Source organism: Ovis canadensis, chromosome 20 (assembly GCF_042477335.2).
Source record: "Ovis canadensis isolate MfBH-ARS-UI-01 breed Bighorn chromosome 20, ARS-UI_OviCan_v2, whole genome shotgun sequence".
Lineage (NCBI taxonomy): Eukaryota > Metazoa > Chordata > Mammalia > Artiodactyla > Bovidae > Ovis > Ovis canadensis.
In genome coordinates this window covers 43,294,167-43,310,320 of record NC_091264.1, presented here as the reverse complement: position 1 = coordinate 43,310,320, position 16,154 = coordinate 43,294,167, and the positions used below count along the sequence as shown (strand labels likewise).

The 16,154-nt window shown below is 49.7% G+C and overlaps 1 protein-coding gene across 1 annotated transcript in view; it reads right to left on the bottom strand.

The window, feature by feature from the left end:
- Positions 1-319: 319 nt before the first annotated feature.
- The window catches only part of GABBR1 (gamma-aminobutyric acid type B receptor subunit 1), a 29,487-nt gene continuing 13,652 nt past the window's right edge, over positions 320-16,154 (bottom strand). The window contains exons 12-23 of the mRNA XM_069564365.1: positions 11,233-11,475; positions 10,551-10,614; positions 9,015-9,092; positions 7,477-7,627; positions 6,865-6,997; positions 5,457-5,573; positions 5,249-5,356; positions 4,733-4,826; positions 3,935-4,062; positions 2,813-2,941; positions 2,449-2,592; positions 320-1,722 (exon numbers count right to left, since the gene is read on the bottom strand). Of these exons, the coding sequence (XP_069420466.1) occupies positions 1,549-1,722; positions 2,449-2,592; positions 2,813-2,941; positions 3,935-4,062; positions 4,733-4,826; positions 5,249-5,356; positions 5,457-5,573; positions 6,865-6,997; positions 7,477-7,627; positions 9,015-9,092; positions 10,551-10,614; positions 11,233-11,475 (1,563 nt within the window). The 3' untranslated portion in view covers positions 320-1,548. The remainder of the gene's footprint in view (positions 1,723-2,448; positions 2,593-2,812; positions 2,942-3,934; positions 4,063-4,732; positions 4,827-5,248; positions 5,357-5,456; positions 5,574-6,864; positions 6,998-7,476; positions 7,628-9,014; positions 9,093-10,550; positions 10,615-11,232; positions 11,476-16,154) is intronic.

Here is a 16,154-nt window from a genome sequence, read left to right as displayed (position 1 = left end):
TGCGGAGGGATGGATGTGAAGACGGTGGTGGGAATGATGACTATTACCTTCACAAGTGAGGACGTGGAGAAGAGAGATTAGGAATGCTTTTTGTATGTGGTAGAATCTGAAGCTCTGGGACTTTGACTCCGGCCCACATTTTTAACCTGTTATGTCACCCCTCACTAATCTCAGCCCTAACTGTGTCCTGCTTAGCCCTCGATGGATCAACACCTCTGTCCATCCCTCCACTGAAGTGCCTTTTCATCAGTGCGGAGGGGCCCCAGAGCCTCCCTTCTTGGGCTGAAGCCCATTCAGTTCACAGTAAGGGACGAGGTGCTGAGTCACTCCATTCACTGGTTTATTGAGATTTGGGGAGCTCCTTTCCCCAAGACACCACAGTGCAAAAAGGACACCATCTCCCGCCACACAGGACCATCTTCTGCCTCCACAGTCAGGGGTGCCTTCCTTTGGTCAGGCTTCTCACCAACTACCCACTGCAAGCAGCTCCCCAAACCTGCCCCCATTTCTTCTCCCTTCTTTCCCTCAGAGAAATACAAAACCGAAGGGAACACTCTTATAGAGGAGGATTGTGAGTGTGGACCGAGGATGCTCCAGAGCACAAAGGAGAGCAGGGTGAGTGCGAGCAGAAACCGTGATGTGGACCCAGACGTGGACGGCCACACCAGATGGGAATGGGGGTAAGTGCGTAACAATGTGCAGGGTGGGTGCATATGGCTCTGCTGGAAGGACACAATGATTTTAAGGTGCAAAAAGAAGAGGGTACACGAGGGCACACAGGGCAAGTGCACAGGTAAACTTAGACGTGTACAAATGGCACACGCCCACCCACACAGCTCTCCCAAGGGCATATCCACGACCATGAGGGGGCACACGCAGCCATGAGGGGAGGCAATACAGCAGGGCCCGTGCGGCCACAGGAAGAATGGAGAGAGCACATGTGAAACACGTGCAAACAGGAAAGTGAGAACAGGGAGGATAGATGTGTGTTGGGAAGAGGGAAGGAGCATGTGACCCTTGACAAAAAGAGTGCGTGCCTTGCAAAAGCTAAATTCAAGAGGGATAAAACATGGGGCAAGTGGGTTGGAAGGAGATGAGGATGGTGAGAGAAAGGGCCAGGCTCTGTTGCCACGGGGAGAGCACTCTGGGGTGGCCCCTGCCGGTGGGAGCAGAGCACAAAGGTGAGGGGTCTGCCGGGCTGTAGTGGCAACCAGAGGAAAAGAAGAGGGGGTGTGTATCGTGAGGCACCAAGGAGCCAATGAGTGAGAAGCTTCAAGCTGGGTACAAACTTGATTATGAAGTAGAGATAGACAATGATTCAAATGAATGAGAGAACAGGGCCTGGCTCCCAGAGCACTGGAGACTCACATGGAGACTCACACGATGCTGGAACCTGGGACTCTGGGACTCAAGAAGGGCAGGTATTTACAAGAGATGGGATGGAACGGTGTTCTTCCCACCTAGGGTCCGGATCCCCTGCTTCGTTCCCGAGCTCCCCTCCTTCCCCCTCTGCCTCCCCCTACTTGCCTGTCCCCCCTCACACCTCCCTCACTTGTAAAGCAAGTGGACTCGACTTCCATCACAGCTAAGCCGGTCAGGGGGCTCAGGGGGCCCCCTGGGCAGGCCCCCCGAGGGGTCTGGGGGTGTCGGAGGGTGACGCCGGGATCGGAGCTGCTGCCGAGACTGGAGCTGATGGCGCAGTTCAGAGACGCGCTCCTCTTTCTGGAGGAAGAACACAATCGGGCGAGTGGGAGAGAAGAAGTCAGGGAAGGGTGGGAGGAGGGAAGGAGAGGCAGAGAAAAATGTGGGGGAAAGGGACAGGGGAAGACGGACAGAAGAAAGGAACAGGAACTACCAGGCAGGAACAGGGAGAGCCGAAAGCACACACTGAACACAGTGGGGCGGCAGTCGAGATCAGGGAAAGAAAGGGGGTGGGAGAGGGGAGACAGGGCCGAGCACATAGCTTCCGCTTCCGACAACGCGCTTCCGACAACGCACTCAACAGCTTAATGCCAACCCAGTTTGAATACCCCCAGCCTGATACTGCACTGGCCCCTAACTCCCGCTGGGGCCACTGCAAACACCCTGCATATCATATCTGCCCAGACCCCTCTCCCTGGAGGGTATACTCAACCCCCACAACCAGCCACGCCCAGCCCAGGGCCACGCCCTCGCCTCCAGGAGGTGGAGTCAACAATGTAGTTCCTGCTCCAGAGCCCCTCCACCCGCTGAGGCCAGCAGTTTCTCAGATTTTTACCTAAGATTGACTCCACCTTCTCCCCTTCCCTGTCCTTCTCCACTCACTCCCTGACAGCTTGTCTCCTGAGACCCTCCCTTGGTAAATCACCTGCACAGGAACCCCGATCTCAGGGTTTACCTCTGGAAGCCTGACCCCACCCGAGACGTGGGCCTCCCTGACCTGCCACCACCTCTGCCTTCACCACACACCTCGGCGATGATCTTCTCCAGCTCGCGGTTCTCCTTCTCCAACAGCCTGGACTTCTCCTCCTCGTTGTTGTTGGTCGAGGACCCTGTCTTCATGGTGTCCTGTGCCTCCGACTGCCACTCCCCTCGGGTGATCAGCCTGCGCATCTGGGAGCGGGAGTTGGGGGTGTGGATGGGCCAGCAGGGACTGTCAGCGATTAGCTCATGGTGGGTTGCAGTTGGAAGGAAGGAAAACAAGAGGGAGCCGAGCCCAAAACGGACGAAGTGGGAGGAAGGGAAGTAGGGTGGAGAGGCTGGGAGGACAACCAGAGCCATACCTTGGGCACAAAGTAGGTTGGAGAGGCTGGGAGGACAACCAGAGCCATACCTTGGGCACAAAGAGCACCACCAGGGTGATATAGGAGGAGAAAACTATGGCGAGAGAGGCGAAGGCAAAGGCAGCATCCTGCTGGCTGGACAGGATCATGGTGACCGGGGCAGTGATGAGGCACAGAACCTGGGGGCAGAGCGTGTGTGGGGTCACAGACCTGCTGGCTTAGACAAGAGCCATGATCTTCTTCCCCCAGCAAAGTCTATGGAGACAGGTTCCTGGGGAACTTCCCATTCAAAAAGGACCCAAAGTTGGGATGTGAGAGTTGGGCCATCAAGAAGGCTTAGCACTGAAGAATTGATGCTTTTGAATTGTGGGGTGCTGAAGAAGACTCTTGAGAGTCCTTTGGACGGCAAGGAGATCAAACCAGTCAAACCGATAGGGAATCAACCCTGAATATTCACTGGAAGGACTGATGCTGAAGCTGAAGCTCCAACATTCTGGCCACCTGATGGGAAGAGCCGACTCATTGGGAAAAACCCTGATGCTGGGAAAGACCGAGAGCAATAGGAGAAGGAGGCAGCCATGGATGAGATGGTTGGATGGCATCACTGGCTCAGTGGACATGATTTTGAGCAGACTCTGGGAGATAGAGGAGGACAGGGAAGCCTGGTGTGCTGTAGTCCATGGGGTCTCAGAGTAGGACATGACTTAGCGACTGAACAATAGTCAGGATCATCCTCAACTGTAGGTTGGTAAGAATCCCAGATAAACTGTCCCAAACCAGCTTCAAGTCTAGGACAGCCCCCTCCCTCCAGACAGGAGCCCCCAGGATCTCTTTACACACATCAGAGTCCTTAAGAGCCAGTCCTGAGCACCTCTGGCAGGAAATCTCATTCACATTCCAGCTTGGGAACCACAGATGAGGAATTTCACCTGTTTCTGCTTCCACATCTGTCTAGTGGGGATGCTAATCACCACTTCACTGGGTGGTTATACGAAGATTGATGTGCACTTTATACATTTATAAAGTGCTTTTCAAACCCAAGGCATTAGAAAACGTTTTAAGACTTCCACCCAACTGACCCCACATTAGGCACCTCATTCTTCCCAGGCCACCCCCATCTGGGTTGCTGTGGCCAGTCCCCACGGTCAATGCCAGGTGTCCAGGGAGCTCACCGCCACATTGTAGATGGCCATGCCCACAGCCCGGTGGTCATTGATCTTTTCAGTGGACACACTCTTGGTCTCATAAGCCAGAAAGATACCCAGCAGCAGCAGCAGCCCCTTGTAACCATAGAAGATGCCTAGGATGGCAGGGAAGGGTTATCCTCCACTCACTCCCCGCTTCTCTGTGCTCCTTCTGATGGCAATGACATGGGGGTCTCCTCTCCAACCCAGCCCCTCTGACCTAGTACACCCCTCCCTGTCCACTGCCCCTGGGCCCACCCAACTCGCCCTGACCTCATTGCTTCCTCCTGGGACTAAGAGCCCCATCACACAGGACGATGATGGTTGAGTGGCTGTCAGTACACACAGTGTCTCACCTCCTCACCCTGAGTGGGAAGATGGCTTTCCTCGCTGAGGGCAGGTTTGCCATTTGTGGTCAGAGTGATGTTAAAAGGGCCAAAGGGGCCTAACCCCTCGCAGCCCCAGTCTCACTCCAGGGAGTGAACCAGACAGAGATGGAGATGAGGATGAGGCCACATTACTGGTCCCTCTGATGAACACAAGCTCTGCCTCATCCCTGCGGTGGACACTAAGCACCTCAGGCAAAAGACCAACTCTCCCCCAGCTCAGAAAAGACTAATGCAGTGGCAAACAGGACGAGATTCCAACTGAGTTGACATGAGTTCTCTGCTTCTTTTTCCAAAGACCCTTCCCCTTTCAAAGCTACTGCCCACTCCACACACATTCCCTCCCCACTAGCCCCCCTTTATGGGCATCTCCCCCACCCTTCCCCCACACCCTGCACACCAAGCCACGTGTTCATCTTCTTGGAGCTACAGTGCTCCAGCTGGGGCAGAATGGACACGTCAATATCTTCCTTCGGCTCCTCCTTGGCAAAAGTCTAAGGAAGAGAGAGCCACAGGCAAGATGGTTGCTGTCCTCCTCTCCCCTCCCCACCTCTGCTCAGTTCCCGACTCCCAGTTCTGCCCCTTCTTTCTGAAGAGATCCTCAGTTTTCATGCCACAGCCAACTCCAGGCCTGGGAACATTTGCCTAAACACCTTATAAGTGCTTGTTCCCTCACGTTCACGATGTCTGAAAGTCTGCCCATCCTCCCAGATCGCCAACACTTCCTTTCGTCACAGGAACTCAGAGTGTCTGCTAGGGCTCCCTCCAGAAAGCAGGGAGAGCTGCTGAGATACCCAGGGCTGGAACACACCTCCCATGGGCAGCTCTTCTCCTCAAGACCCCCTGCAGCTCCCGAGGCCTTTCCACCAGTGTGTCCTGCAAGGCCTCCTGACCCAAGCGCCTCCGCAAAGGGTACCTCAATGGTCCGGTGCAGGGGGTCCACGATCTGCCAGATGGCAAGGGTGAGGACGTCCATGCCCACCAACAGGCCCACCGTGGCGTACAGCTTCCAGGGCTCCAGGGTCTGAGTCAACACACAGTACAGGCGTGTTGGGGTAGGGGACAGGGCCTCCCAATCCGTGAGAGCCTAGGCACTAGGGGCTGAAGGATCCAGAGCAGCTCACCTTCCTCCACTCTTTCTTTTCCTCCTTCTTTGTGAAGACTGTATGGACCCACCAGATCTTGGTGAACATGGAGCCGTAGCCCAGGCTAAAGCCCAAACCCAGGAGCCAGAGGCGGGCCTAGGAAAGGAGAGAGAGCAGGAGAGAATAGGGCAGGGCAGCAGGTGGGCAGTGCCAGGATGGGGCAGGGCTGTAGGAGGGAACAGATGACCAGACTGGCAGGATGCAGCCAGTAGGGGCTGGGTGGGGAGGGCTACTGGGCAGCAGACAGTCTCTTTGCACTTTGCCACCTGGATAATCTTGCTAAAAAATGGGTTTTAATAGCCAATCACTTCTGACTGTTCCCCAAGGCCTGCAGATTGCAGCCTGAACACCTCCAGATGCGGCATGAGACCCTTTACAACATGGTCCCACCCACCTTTCCAGCCTCTTCTCCCCCCAGACCCTTACCTGCCGCAGACGCTCACCTGCCCCTGCTCCAGCCCTGCTCAACTGCTTGCTTGCTTACCCTTGCCCTTGATCTACTCTCTTTTGTGCCTCTGCTACCCACAGGACACTCCCTCCATTCCTGGAGTAACCCTCTTTTATTTCTCCAGCTGACAAAAGCCCCTGCATCCTCCACAATTCACATGCCGCCTTTGGTGAGGTCCATGCAGCCACTCGGACAGTCAGCTGCTTTCTCCTCGCTCCCACAGCAGATCCCTGCTCTGATACCTCTTGTGTGTCGCTGCTAATTATCTGCTTTCCCACAGTATTGGGTCTCTCTGAAGAATTGTAGGTGTATGTATGTGCAAATGCCATGTGTACAGATGTGTGATCAGGAAAGGTACAGAGCAGAGGAGAAGAGTGAGAATGGGCAGGAAAGAGAGGGGCAGCATAAGAAAGAACCAAATATTGCCGCTGAAGCCAGGCTTACTCTGTAGCCCCAGAATCTTCCATGTGCCAAGAGTCCCACAGGGCCTCCTCCCTGTGTGAAAGTGGTCCCTTCCCCCAATTCTCCCTGCTGTTGGTTCAGATCCCCGCCTCCGTCCTTCCCAACCACAACTAAGGCTCCCACGGGCAGTCCCCAGTTCTTGTTCTCAGCCCCTGCGCCACAGACAGGCCACCATTGTCCAAAGGTTCTCTGTGCAGACCCCTTCCTGCGCCTTCAATACCTCCCCCCACCCTTCTCTGCAAGGCATGCCATGGCAACCTTGGAACTGACAAGCCAGCTACAGAATGAAAAAGTCTGGAGGCACAGAAAGAAGGGACAGAGCCAGACAGAGATGAGACGGCGATGTCAGGAGAAGAACTAGGGACAAGGAGGAAAGACAAGGAGGACAGGCAGGGGACGGCGCATCACAGAAGGCACTCCTGAGGGGGCAGGCCGGAGAGCCATGCTGTGGCAGGCGACCTGCCACCCCCTCCTCACCTGGCAGACGAAAGGGAACTGACTTCTCCCGATGTGGTAACCATCCAGCCCGAGAGGGAAGACGGCGGCTAATGCTAGTGAGCAGCCCACAGCAGTCAGATTATTCAGGTTGGGCTGTGAGTTCTGGATATAACTAAGGCAGAGGCGGAAGGGTGGGAGAGATTGAAGAGCAGAATTACCCTCCTCTCCAGGGAGGCTCAGCTCCCCAAACACCCCGCAACGGCCTGACCCCAACCTCAGGACCGGGAGACAAAGGCAGGCGGCCTTGGAGCTGGCATCAGAGACGAAGCCAGTTCGGTCACGGGGGCCCACAGACGGCTTCCCAGGCACAGGACCCTGCCACACACACACTCTTTAGAGCCCTAAATTATGTTACCTGATCCCAAAAGCTTTTTCATTTTTCCATTAGCTGCTTTGGAGCAGGGATGGGAGTTATACCTAGCTTCCCCCTTTTCGTTCCCAGTGGTCACTAGGCAAACACTAATCCAGAGTGGCAATCTCAGAGACACACGGCCTCAGGAGCTACATACGTTCCTTCTCACTCCCGTCAAGCAAATGACCTTTATCTTAGAGAAGCAGACAGGACAGGGAAATGTCAGCAGAGAAACTTACCGGACATGGGAGTTATAGATGTTAAAGGACAGACAGACAACAGCTAGAACAATGCCCAGGCTGGAGAGAACGGAGACGGAGATAAAGAGTTTCTGTGACAGGAAGCGGAACGTCTTGATGACCAAGGTCTGGTCAGCTGGAGGGGACCCTCCTGCGTGGCACAGGGGAGGGGGAAGAGAAAGGAGGAAGGACAAAGGCATGAAGGCGGGACAGGAGAAAGGGGAGAAGGACCAAGCTGCTGATGGGCACCCAGGTCTTAACTCTGAGGACAGGAGGCCCTCACTGCCCTGAATCAGGGCTTGCTGCGGCCCAAATGCTCTTTGATTCTCTGGCTCTTAGGAAGCAATCAGAAATGAGACAAGAAGATGGAACTAGAGGCTGAGCTGTATCACCAAAGTTGTAGTATTTTTGTTGTTGCTTTTTGTTCTTTGTGTTTTTTCATCTTTCAGGAAAGAAAAATGGAAGGGAAAGAAGGGGATACTAAGAAATAACTTTTATGAGGTCTCTTACAACTCAGATCAGAAGCTGCAAAAGACAGTCATAGAGTCATGAAGCTAAAGTGCCTCATAATAGAGTCTGGCCTCCTAACCTCTGGAGGAATTTTCTTAAAAAAAAAAAACAAACTGATCTGTGATTTTAACCCTGGCCAGGTGATAGTCCCAAAGGTGTTTCTCAGTTATTATTAAAGGGAAGCTCAAAGTTGTCACAGAATTCACAGAAAGCAGGGGGCGGCGGGGGGGGGGGTGTGGGGGGGGGCGCGGGGAGAGGAGGGGGAGGTACTAATTTCAATTTGCTGAGCTTTAAAAAAAAAAAGCATAATTTAGGCCATGCAGCATTTATAGCAATACAGAACACTGTCCTAAATTCAAATTATAAAAAAAAAAAAATTCAGAACTCCAGCAGTGCTGAGAACTACTAGATTTCAGCTGGGTAGGGCAGATGGCAGCTGTCTCCCATGGCTGTGCCCTTCCCCCTCCTGAAGACACCAAGCCTTTTTTTGATCAATAGAGTCCTCATTTTGCCCACCTTGAGTATCTTTCCCACTTCCTATTATTTAGCCCACCAAGCACACAAAGAATATAATTTCTTCCTTTCTCTCCTTAAAAAGCACATTTTAACAGAAGACAATTAAATGAGGTTTTACATCCTCTCCTATAATTTAAGCAACCGTCTTCCTAAGAAACCTAAGAGGCAACTTGAGGCTTGAAGTAACTGATTCAGATACATCAGGTCACCAGAACATCTGGGAAAGCCAAATGCAGTTTTCATTTCCCACCCCCTGGACCTAATCCCCAGTCGTCCCAGGAATGTACTATTTTTAAAAATGCATTGCTACCCACCACCTATACCCTCTCCAAATACACCAGTCTCCTACCCACATCTTGAAGGTCTTATTCCCTTTCTCTGAAACCCAGCCCCTGGTTCATCTCCTTAGGACATTTCAACCCCATGGTACCAACCACCCCACCCTCGTTCAAACATAGTATTCATCAGTGGTTCAGAAGGGCTAAAGAAAATTATAAACAAGATCCACTTACCAATCCACTTATCTGTTTTGGACCAGGAAAGGTCATCCTTGGTGCTGTCATAATAGCCAATCTTCTTGTAGCTGCCACCTGGACAGATGATAGAGGTAACCACAGGTAGGTGAAGAGCTGATCCCAAGCATTCTCAACCTCCCACTTCCCTAAAGTAGATCTCTATGGTCATTATCTGATTCTCCCTTCACCTGAGCCCCCAAAGGATACTTGGAAGGATCTGGGGGCCACTTGAAACAGTGATCTGATTGAAAAGCACTATAGGGTAGATTCCAAGGCAACACAAAGAAATTGCTGTTTAGTCACTCAGTCATGTCTGACTCTTTTGTGACTCCATGGACTTGCAGCCTGCAGCCTCCTCTGTCCATGGGATTTCCCAGAAGAATACTGGAGTGGGTTGCCATTTCCTTCTCCAGGGAATCTTCCCGGTTCAGGGATCAAACTCATGTCTCCCGCACTGGCAGGCACATTCTCTACCGCTGAGCCGCCAGGGAAGCCCACACAAAGAAACAAGAATGTCTTTTATGCTTTAAACCCTTCAGTGAAGAGCGCTGCACAGGATGTCTGCCGCCCATTCCACGGGCTCACACCTCAGAAAAATGCCTCTCACTGTGATTCTGGCTTAAAAATCTTTAAACATGTTTCTGCTTATTCTTCCTCTCCTGATAGAATCACAAGATCTATTTTCCCAGAGGCTTTCATTTTAATTTTAGAAATTTCTCATCCATTGACTTGGCTTCTAATTTCTCACACAAGTTGCATCTGCCTCTTAAAAAGCCACAAAGTGAAATTCAGCCACTCCTAAGATTTCTAGAGCTGCCCCAGTTACCATAACTTTTTCTTCTAAAGCCAACTCACAGCCCTTGGACCGTGGCTGAAGTCTATTCGTTCTTGTCCTGGTTATAAAGATCTGAGAGGATGTAGGAGGTTGGGAGAAGGAAAAGAAAGAAACTTTTCACAAGAGGCCAAGAATTGGTTCTTTTGGCTCTGCTCTAAGAGTCTGAGTGGAGTGGAGTTGAAAAACTAATTCACAAGTTTTGCAAATACCTCACTGTGGGAAGTTATAAGCATACACCATCTAGAAGAGCCAAACTAGATATACTGCAGAAAAATCAGAGCTAATTGTTTACATATCAAGGAAATGCAATAGGTTCCCTTTAAAATAGCATGTTTCCTAGATTCAGCTTTCCTTGGGTCCACGAATATGCCACTGACAAGTCATGAACCCCTCAAGTCACCCACCAGAGGGAAATTTCTCAAATCAAAATGGGGGCCATTAGGGGAAAAGAGTGGTTGTTTTCAATTTGCATGCACAACCACTGCAACTCAAAGAAATTCACCCATCGCTAAGCTTTTTATTATCAGTATCATCATTATTTAAAAGCTTGGGGAACATGGAAGAGCAGGCAGGAGGTAGGGAGGCACCAAGGCAATGTCTTCATGTCTCCCAGGTTTCTCTTCCCAGATGGTATCCTAGCCCAGCCCCAGCCTGGGCCCCCCACTGACCTCCCCATCCCCCCACATCCCCATGCTCACCCTGCAGCTGCTCGATGAGCGTCCATGCCATCCGAGAGCCGCTGGCATCAAACACCACATGGCCCTGAGGGGGAGAAACATGTGGAGGAAGGCAAAGGGGATAAAAGCAAGAGCGAAATGAGAACATCAGGGCCTCTTTGAATCCTTATGTTTTTGAAGTAATTGAGCTTCTGAATGAATTCTATTTATGGCATTTGCCTGCATATAGGACATACCCCAGATGCCCATACCCTAGATTTTAGAAACATTATTCTTTGGAAAAGAAGCTTCACCCAGGAGATTTGAATGGGAAAAATCCCCAGATGGAACACCAGGGGACCTGGCCTCTGGCTGTGTGACCTGAGCAAGTCACCAAGTCCCTCTGGATGCTGATTTCCCCACTTTAAGAGGAATAAGGAGAGGACCTTTCAGGCTGCTTCCTCTTTTAAAATCCTGTAATTTTCATCTGACTCATAAACATCAGGACTGAGAAAAGTGAGGGGAGAGGTTGGAGGAAATGGTATGTATCATTGCTCTTCTAGATTTCTGTGGGGTTTTCTGGCTTGGGGGCTCCTACTTCCCTGGTCTGAGACTGATTATTGCAGAGAGGTAACTGAGACAGAAGGCATGTCTCCAGAGAGACCTCAGAGAGGTCTCTCCGGATGGGAGGACTGAGGTCAGCAAAGGGGTTGCTGTAACTCACAGAAACACCCTCAAAGGACGAGGAGTTCATTGCCCGGTAGATTTGGTCAGTTATGGTCTGGTTGTTGTAGTTGAAGTCTTCCAGGCGCACGCCCGAACGGCCGCCCCCTCCGGACGTCTTGTTGAGGGCCAGTGCCAAGGCCCAGATGGCATCATAGGCTAGGGGTGCCTCCTGGAAGCCTCCCGTCTCCTCGGGGTGTCGTTTTAGTCGTTTGGTCAGTTTCTCCACAAACTCCTGGGACGTCTAGGAAGGGAAGAACAGGTCGAAAGGATTGGAGTGCGGTGGGCTTCGGAGTCTGGCTCTGACACTTTGACTTGAATGGATGATTTGTGTTTAAGCCGTCAGATTGAGCCTGTGTACATTCAACATCTTTAACTATACATGCGCATCTAAGATCAGAAGCCACTAGACTAGAGCAGGGGTTAACTGGTTCTGATGGCCTTAGTGTGCACAGCTGCAAGCTCAGAACTGCAAGCAAAGAAGTTTAATAAATAGATGCTCTGCATAATGAACAGCAGAGAGAATGAAATGAAAGCAGAGAGAGCAAAGCAAAGATGTGGCCCTGCCAGTGAGGAGCTGCAGCACTGGTGTTCTCTCAGCCTTCAGACTCTCCCAACAGAGCTGACGCAGGAACTAACAGCTCCTCCAAGTCTGAAAGAGCCCAGAAAAGGTGACACCACAGCCTTCCTCGCTCTGTCAACCAAAAAGATTTTTCTTTAGCGTGCTAACTTCCTGCCATCCTCGTGTGCTTTCAGTTCACTGTCTCTTGGATGGTTTTCAGAAGACTTGGGGCTGCAGAAACACCCTTCACACGTTTGAAGTCGATTATTCAATCCCTACCCACACCCCTCCCAACCTTACATCTTTTTTTTCCAAGAAAGCTAAAAAGAATAAGAGCTCCTTTAACTCTGTCATGAAATGGATGAAGAGAGCTGAATTTCTATACCCGGCAGTAACACTGTTTACCTAAATGACTGCAAGTAAATTGCTTCCTTTTTTGGAACTGTCTTCCACATAATGGGGAAAATCATGTCTGCCCTTCCTTACCTCCCAGAAACCATACCAGGAAAGGCTCAGTGTCCACCTCTTGACAAGGCACAGCTAATACCCAGGGGCACCACACAGCTCTGTTTAGACTTGGAATGTGTTAACATATATACATGGGCTTCCCTGGTGGCTCAGACAGTATAGAATCTGCCTGCAATGCGGGAGACCAACATACATACATACTCTAATGAAGGGATGAATAGATGAATGAAGAATAAATATGAATCTCTGTTCCAGATGCCCCGCCTACTTTCCCTTCTAGTCAGCTTTCTGGAGACACGGGGGAATGGGAAATGCAGAGGATGCGCAGTGTGGTGAGGCGGAAACAGCCCAGGATTGAAGACAGGCAGGCCTGCGCTCTGCTCCTCCTGAGGACAGGACCAGGGTCTCTTCTGCTCTTAATCCTCAGCATCCAGCACTGTGCCCCCCCCTACTCTGGACAAACAACAAGTGTCTACAGATGAAGGCAATGAAACATGATTATCTACCTACTCAATGTACACCACCAAGAGTGAGCCCTCTGTAAACAATGGACATTGAGTGTTAAAGACATAGCAGTATAGGTTCATCAGCTGTAAACTCTCTGGTGGGGAATGCCAATAATGGGGGAAGCTACGAATGAGTGGGGCAGGGAGCATATAGGAAAGCTCTGCGTCTTCCTCTCAATTTTCCTGTGAACTTAAAACTGCTTCAAAAAAAAAAAAAAAAATCTTTGGGACTTCCCTTGTGGCTCAGTGGTAAAGAATCTACCTGCCAATGCTGCAGACATGGATTCAAACCCTGATCCAGGAAGAATCCACATGCCGAGGAGCAACTAAACCCGTGTGCCACAACTATTGAGCCTGTGCTCTAGAGCCTGGGAGCCGCATCTACTGAAGCCTGCATGCCTTAGAGCCTGTCTCCACAGCAAGAGAAGCCACCACAATGAGAAGCCCACACATCACAGCTAGAGAGTAGCCCCTGCTCACTACTGTTAGAGAGTAGCCCCTGCTCACTACAGCTAGAGAGTAGCCCCTGCTCACTACAGCTAGAGAAAGCCCCTGCTCACCACAGCTAGAGAGTAGCCCCTGCTCACCACAGCTAGAGAGTAGCCCCTGCTCACTACAACTAGAGAAAGCCCACACAGCAATGAAGACCCAGCACAGCCAAAATAAATAAAATTATTTTTCAAAAAACCATCTTTAAGAAAAATGTCCATTGGATGGATAAACGGAAAGATGTCTTCTAATTCCAAATAATCCACCAAGCTGCTATTTAATCTCAAACAAGTTATTAGATTTAACTATGGAGTTATTCAGGCTTCCCTGGTGGCTCAGTCGGTAAAGAATTTGCCTGCAGTGCAGGAGACCTGGGTTTGATCCCTGAGATGGGAAGATCCCCTAGAGGAGGGCATGGCAACCCACTCTAGTATTCTTGCCTGGAGAATCCCCATGGACAGAGGAGCCTGGCGGGCTACAGTCCATGGGTTTGAAAATAGTCAGACACAACTGAGCAACGAAGCACAGCACATGGAGTTATTCGGCTTTAAAATGGGAGTGATATTAACTACCTTGAAAAGTTTTTATAAGGATGAAATTACAACATTATAAAATGCTGAGTATAACATTACATTTTCTCTTTCAACCTCATCATTGTTACCAGTATTCAAATCTGTAATTCCAGCTCAATATTTCAAGTCCTGAGTCTTTGTCTCTAAGGCATTTGTAACTATATAATCAGTAATCTCAAATTAAAAATATCTAAGAATAAGCTTTATTTTTCCAACACTCCCCAGTATATAGGATTGAAACCTTAGGATCACCTTGCTGCTGCTGCTGCTGCTGCTGCTGTTAAGTCACTTCAGTCATGTCCGACTCTCTGCAACCCCATAGACGGCAGCCCACCAGGCTCCCCGTCCCTGGGATTCTCCAGGCAAGAACACTGGAGTGGGTTGCCGTTTCCTTCTCCAATGCATGAAAGTGAAAAGTGAAAGTGAAGTTGCTCAGTCGTGTCCAACTCTTCATGACCCCATGGACTGCAGCCCACCAGGCTCCTCCGTCCATGGGATTTTCCAGGCAAGAGTACTGGAGTAGGGTGCCATCACCTTAGACTCTTTCAAATCACCGAGTCCTCTTAATACTTTTGTGTTGAAGTGTTTCATTAATATCACTTCTTATACAGAATGATGTTAATCATAATTATAGCCGATATTTACATTGTTCTTATTATTGTCCTCACATATATCAACTTATTTAATCCTCAGATAACCCAATGAGGTAAATACTATATATGCTCATTTTAGTAAGTGACAAGGAACCTGAGACACAGAACACAGTTTCACCTGCTTGAAGGTATGCTGCCAGCACATGGCTGAGCCAGGATTCCAATCCGTTCAAAGTCCAGTCGCTTCCAGCTACCCTGTAAACTGGAATATCTCTCTCCAATAGCACCTGCTCAGCAGATAGCAACTAGCCTGAGCAACCTGTCAGCCTCCAAGCTCATCCAGCCTTCAGTTCAAAGTAAACCCTGCATCCAAAAATCACTCAGACAGGAAGGGAATCATCTGCTCTGCATGACACTCTCATGATCTTCATACCCCCCTGGCTTCAGGTCACCACCACTAACACACTTGGATACGGGGAGCACCATTGCCCCCAGGCAGGACTAAAATTACCAAAAAGTCTCTCCCCTTTGGGTCAGCAATGATGGCTATACATTTTCAAATAGAAATGTTATAAGGCAACTTAAAGATAACAACAAGAACAAAAATTCTGCAAAACCCATAGAAATTAGTGAACTATTAATAGATTACCCAAGTACCAATGTATGATCCTAAATTTTTAACAGCCCTGTTGGCAGCAGTCTCTATATGTGAGAATAGATGTACAATGGTGATCTAAAATGTATATCCTGAGGTAGATTTTTATTTTCTATTGTACCCAACTTCTCTATCCCAACCAGAATTTACTGACAATCTTTTTTTTAATTTTCCAGACTCTTTTTAAAATTATTTATTTATTTATTTTTTATTTGTTGGCCGCTCCTGGAGGCATGTTGGATATTATTTTCCTGACCAGGTATCGAACCCTCCCGCCCTGCACTGGAAGCATGGAGTCTTAACCGCTGCAATGCCAGAGACGTCCCCATATCTTATCCCCAGGTATACTGCCTCATACCTGAGCTCTAGTACGGCTCCATCCTGGAGCTGTTTTTTTCCAAAACCACTCTAATCCACTCTCCCATGTATGGCTCCTAAAAACTTTTTCTCTAAACCAGAATTTCTCAGTCTCTGCACTACTGACATGTTGAGCAGGATAATCATTTGTTGTGGGGATGATCCTTTGCATTGTAAGTTATTTAGAAGTATTCCTGGGGACTTCTCTGGTGGTCCAACGGCTAAGACTCCACATTCCCAATACAGGGGGCTGGGGATCAATCCCTGGTCAGGGAACTAGACCTCACATGCCACAACTAAGAGCTTGAATGCCACAGCTAAGACCCAACACAGCCAAACAAATATTTTTTAAAAAGAAGTATTCCTAAAAAAAAAAAAAAAAAAGAAGTATTCCTGGCCAACTCATTAGAAATCAGTTGTGACAACCAAAACTTCCCCTAAATATTGCAACCTCTGAAAAACAGTGTGGTCCCCAGACCAGTAGCATCAACATCCCAGGGAACTTGTTGAAATGTATTAAGTTCCAGTCCCACTTCAGACCCACTGAATTGAAACTTCCAAGGAAAGAGCCCAGTCATGGTTCTGATACAGGCTAAAGTTTGAGAACTATTGATCTAAATGTAAGGCCTTCCTTACAGAGAGAAGGCAACTCTGCTTCTCTTCTAAATTTACTCGGTTCTGAGTCATAGGCTCCATCCTTGCTTCTGATCCACTTCTCTTG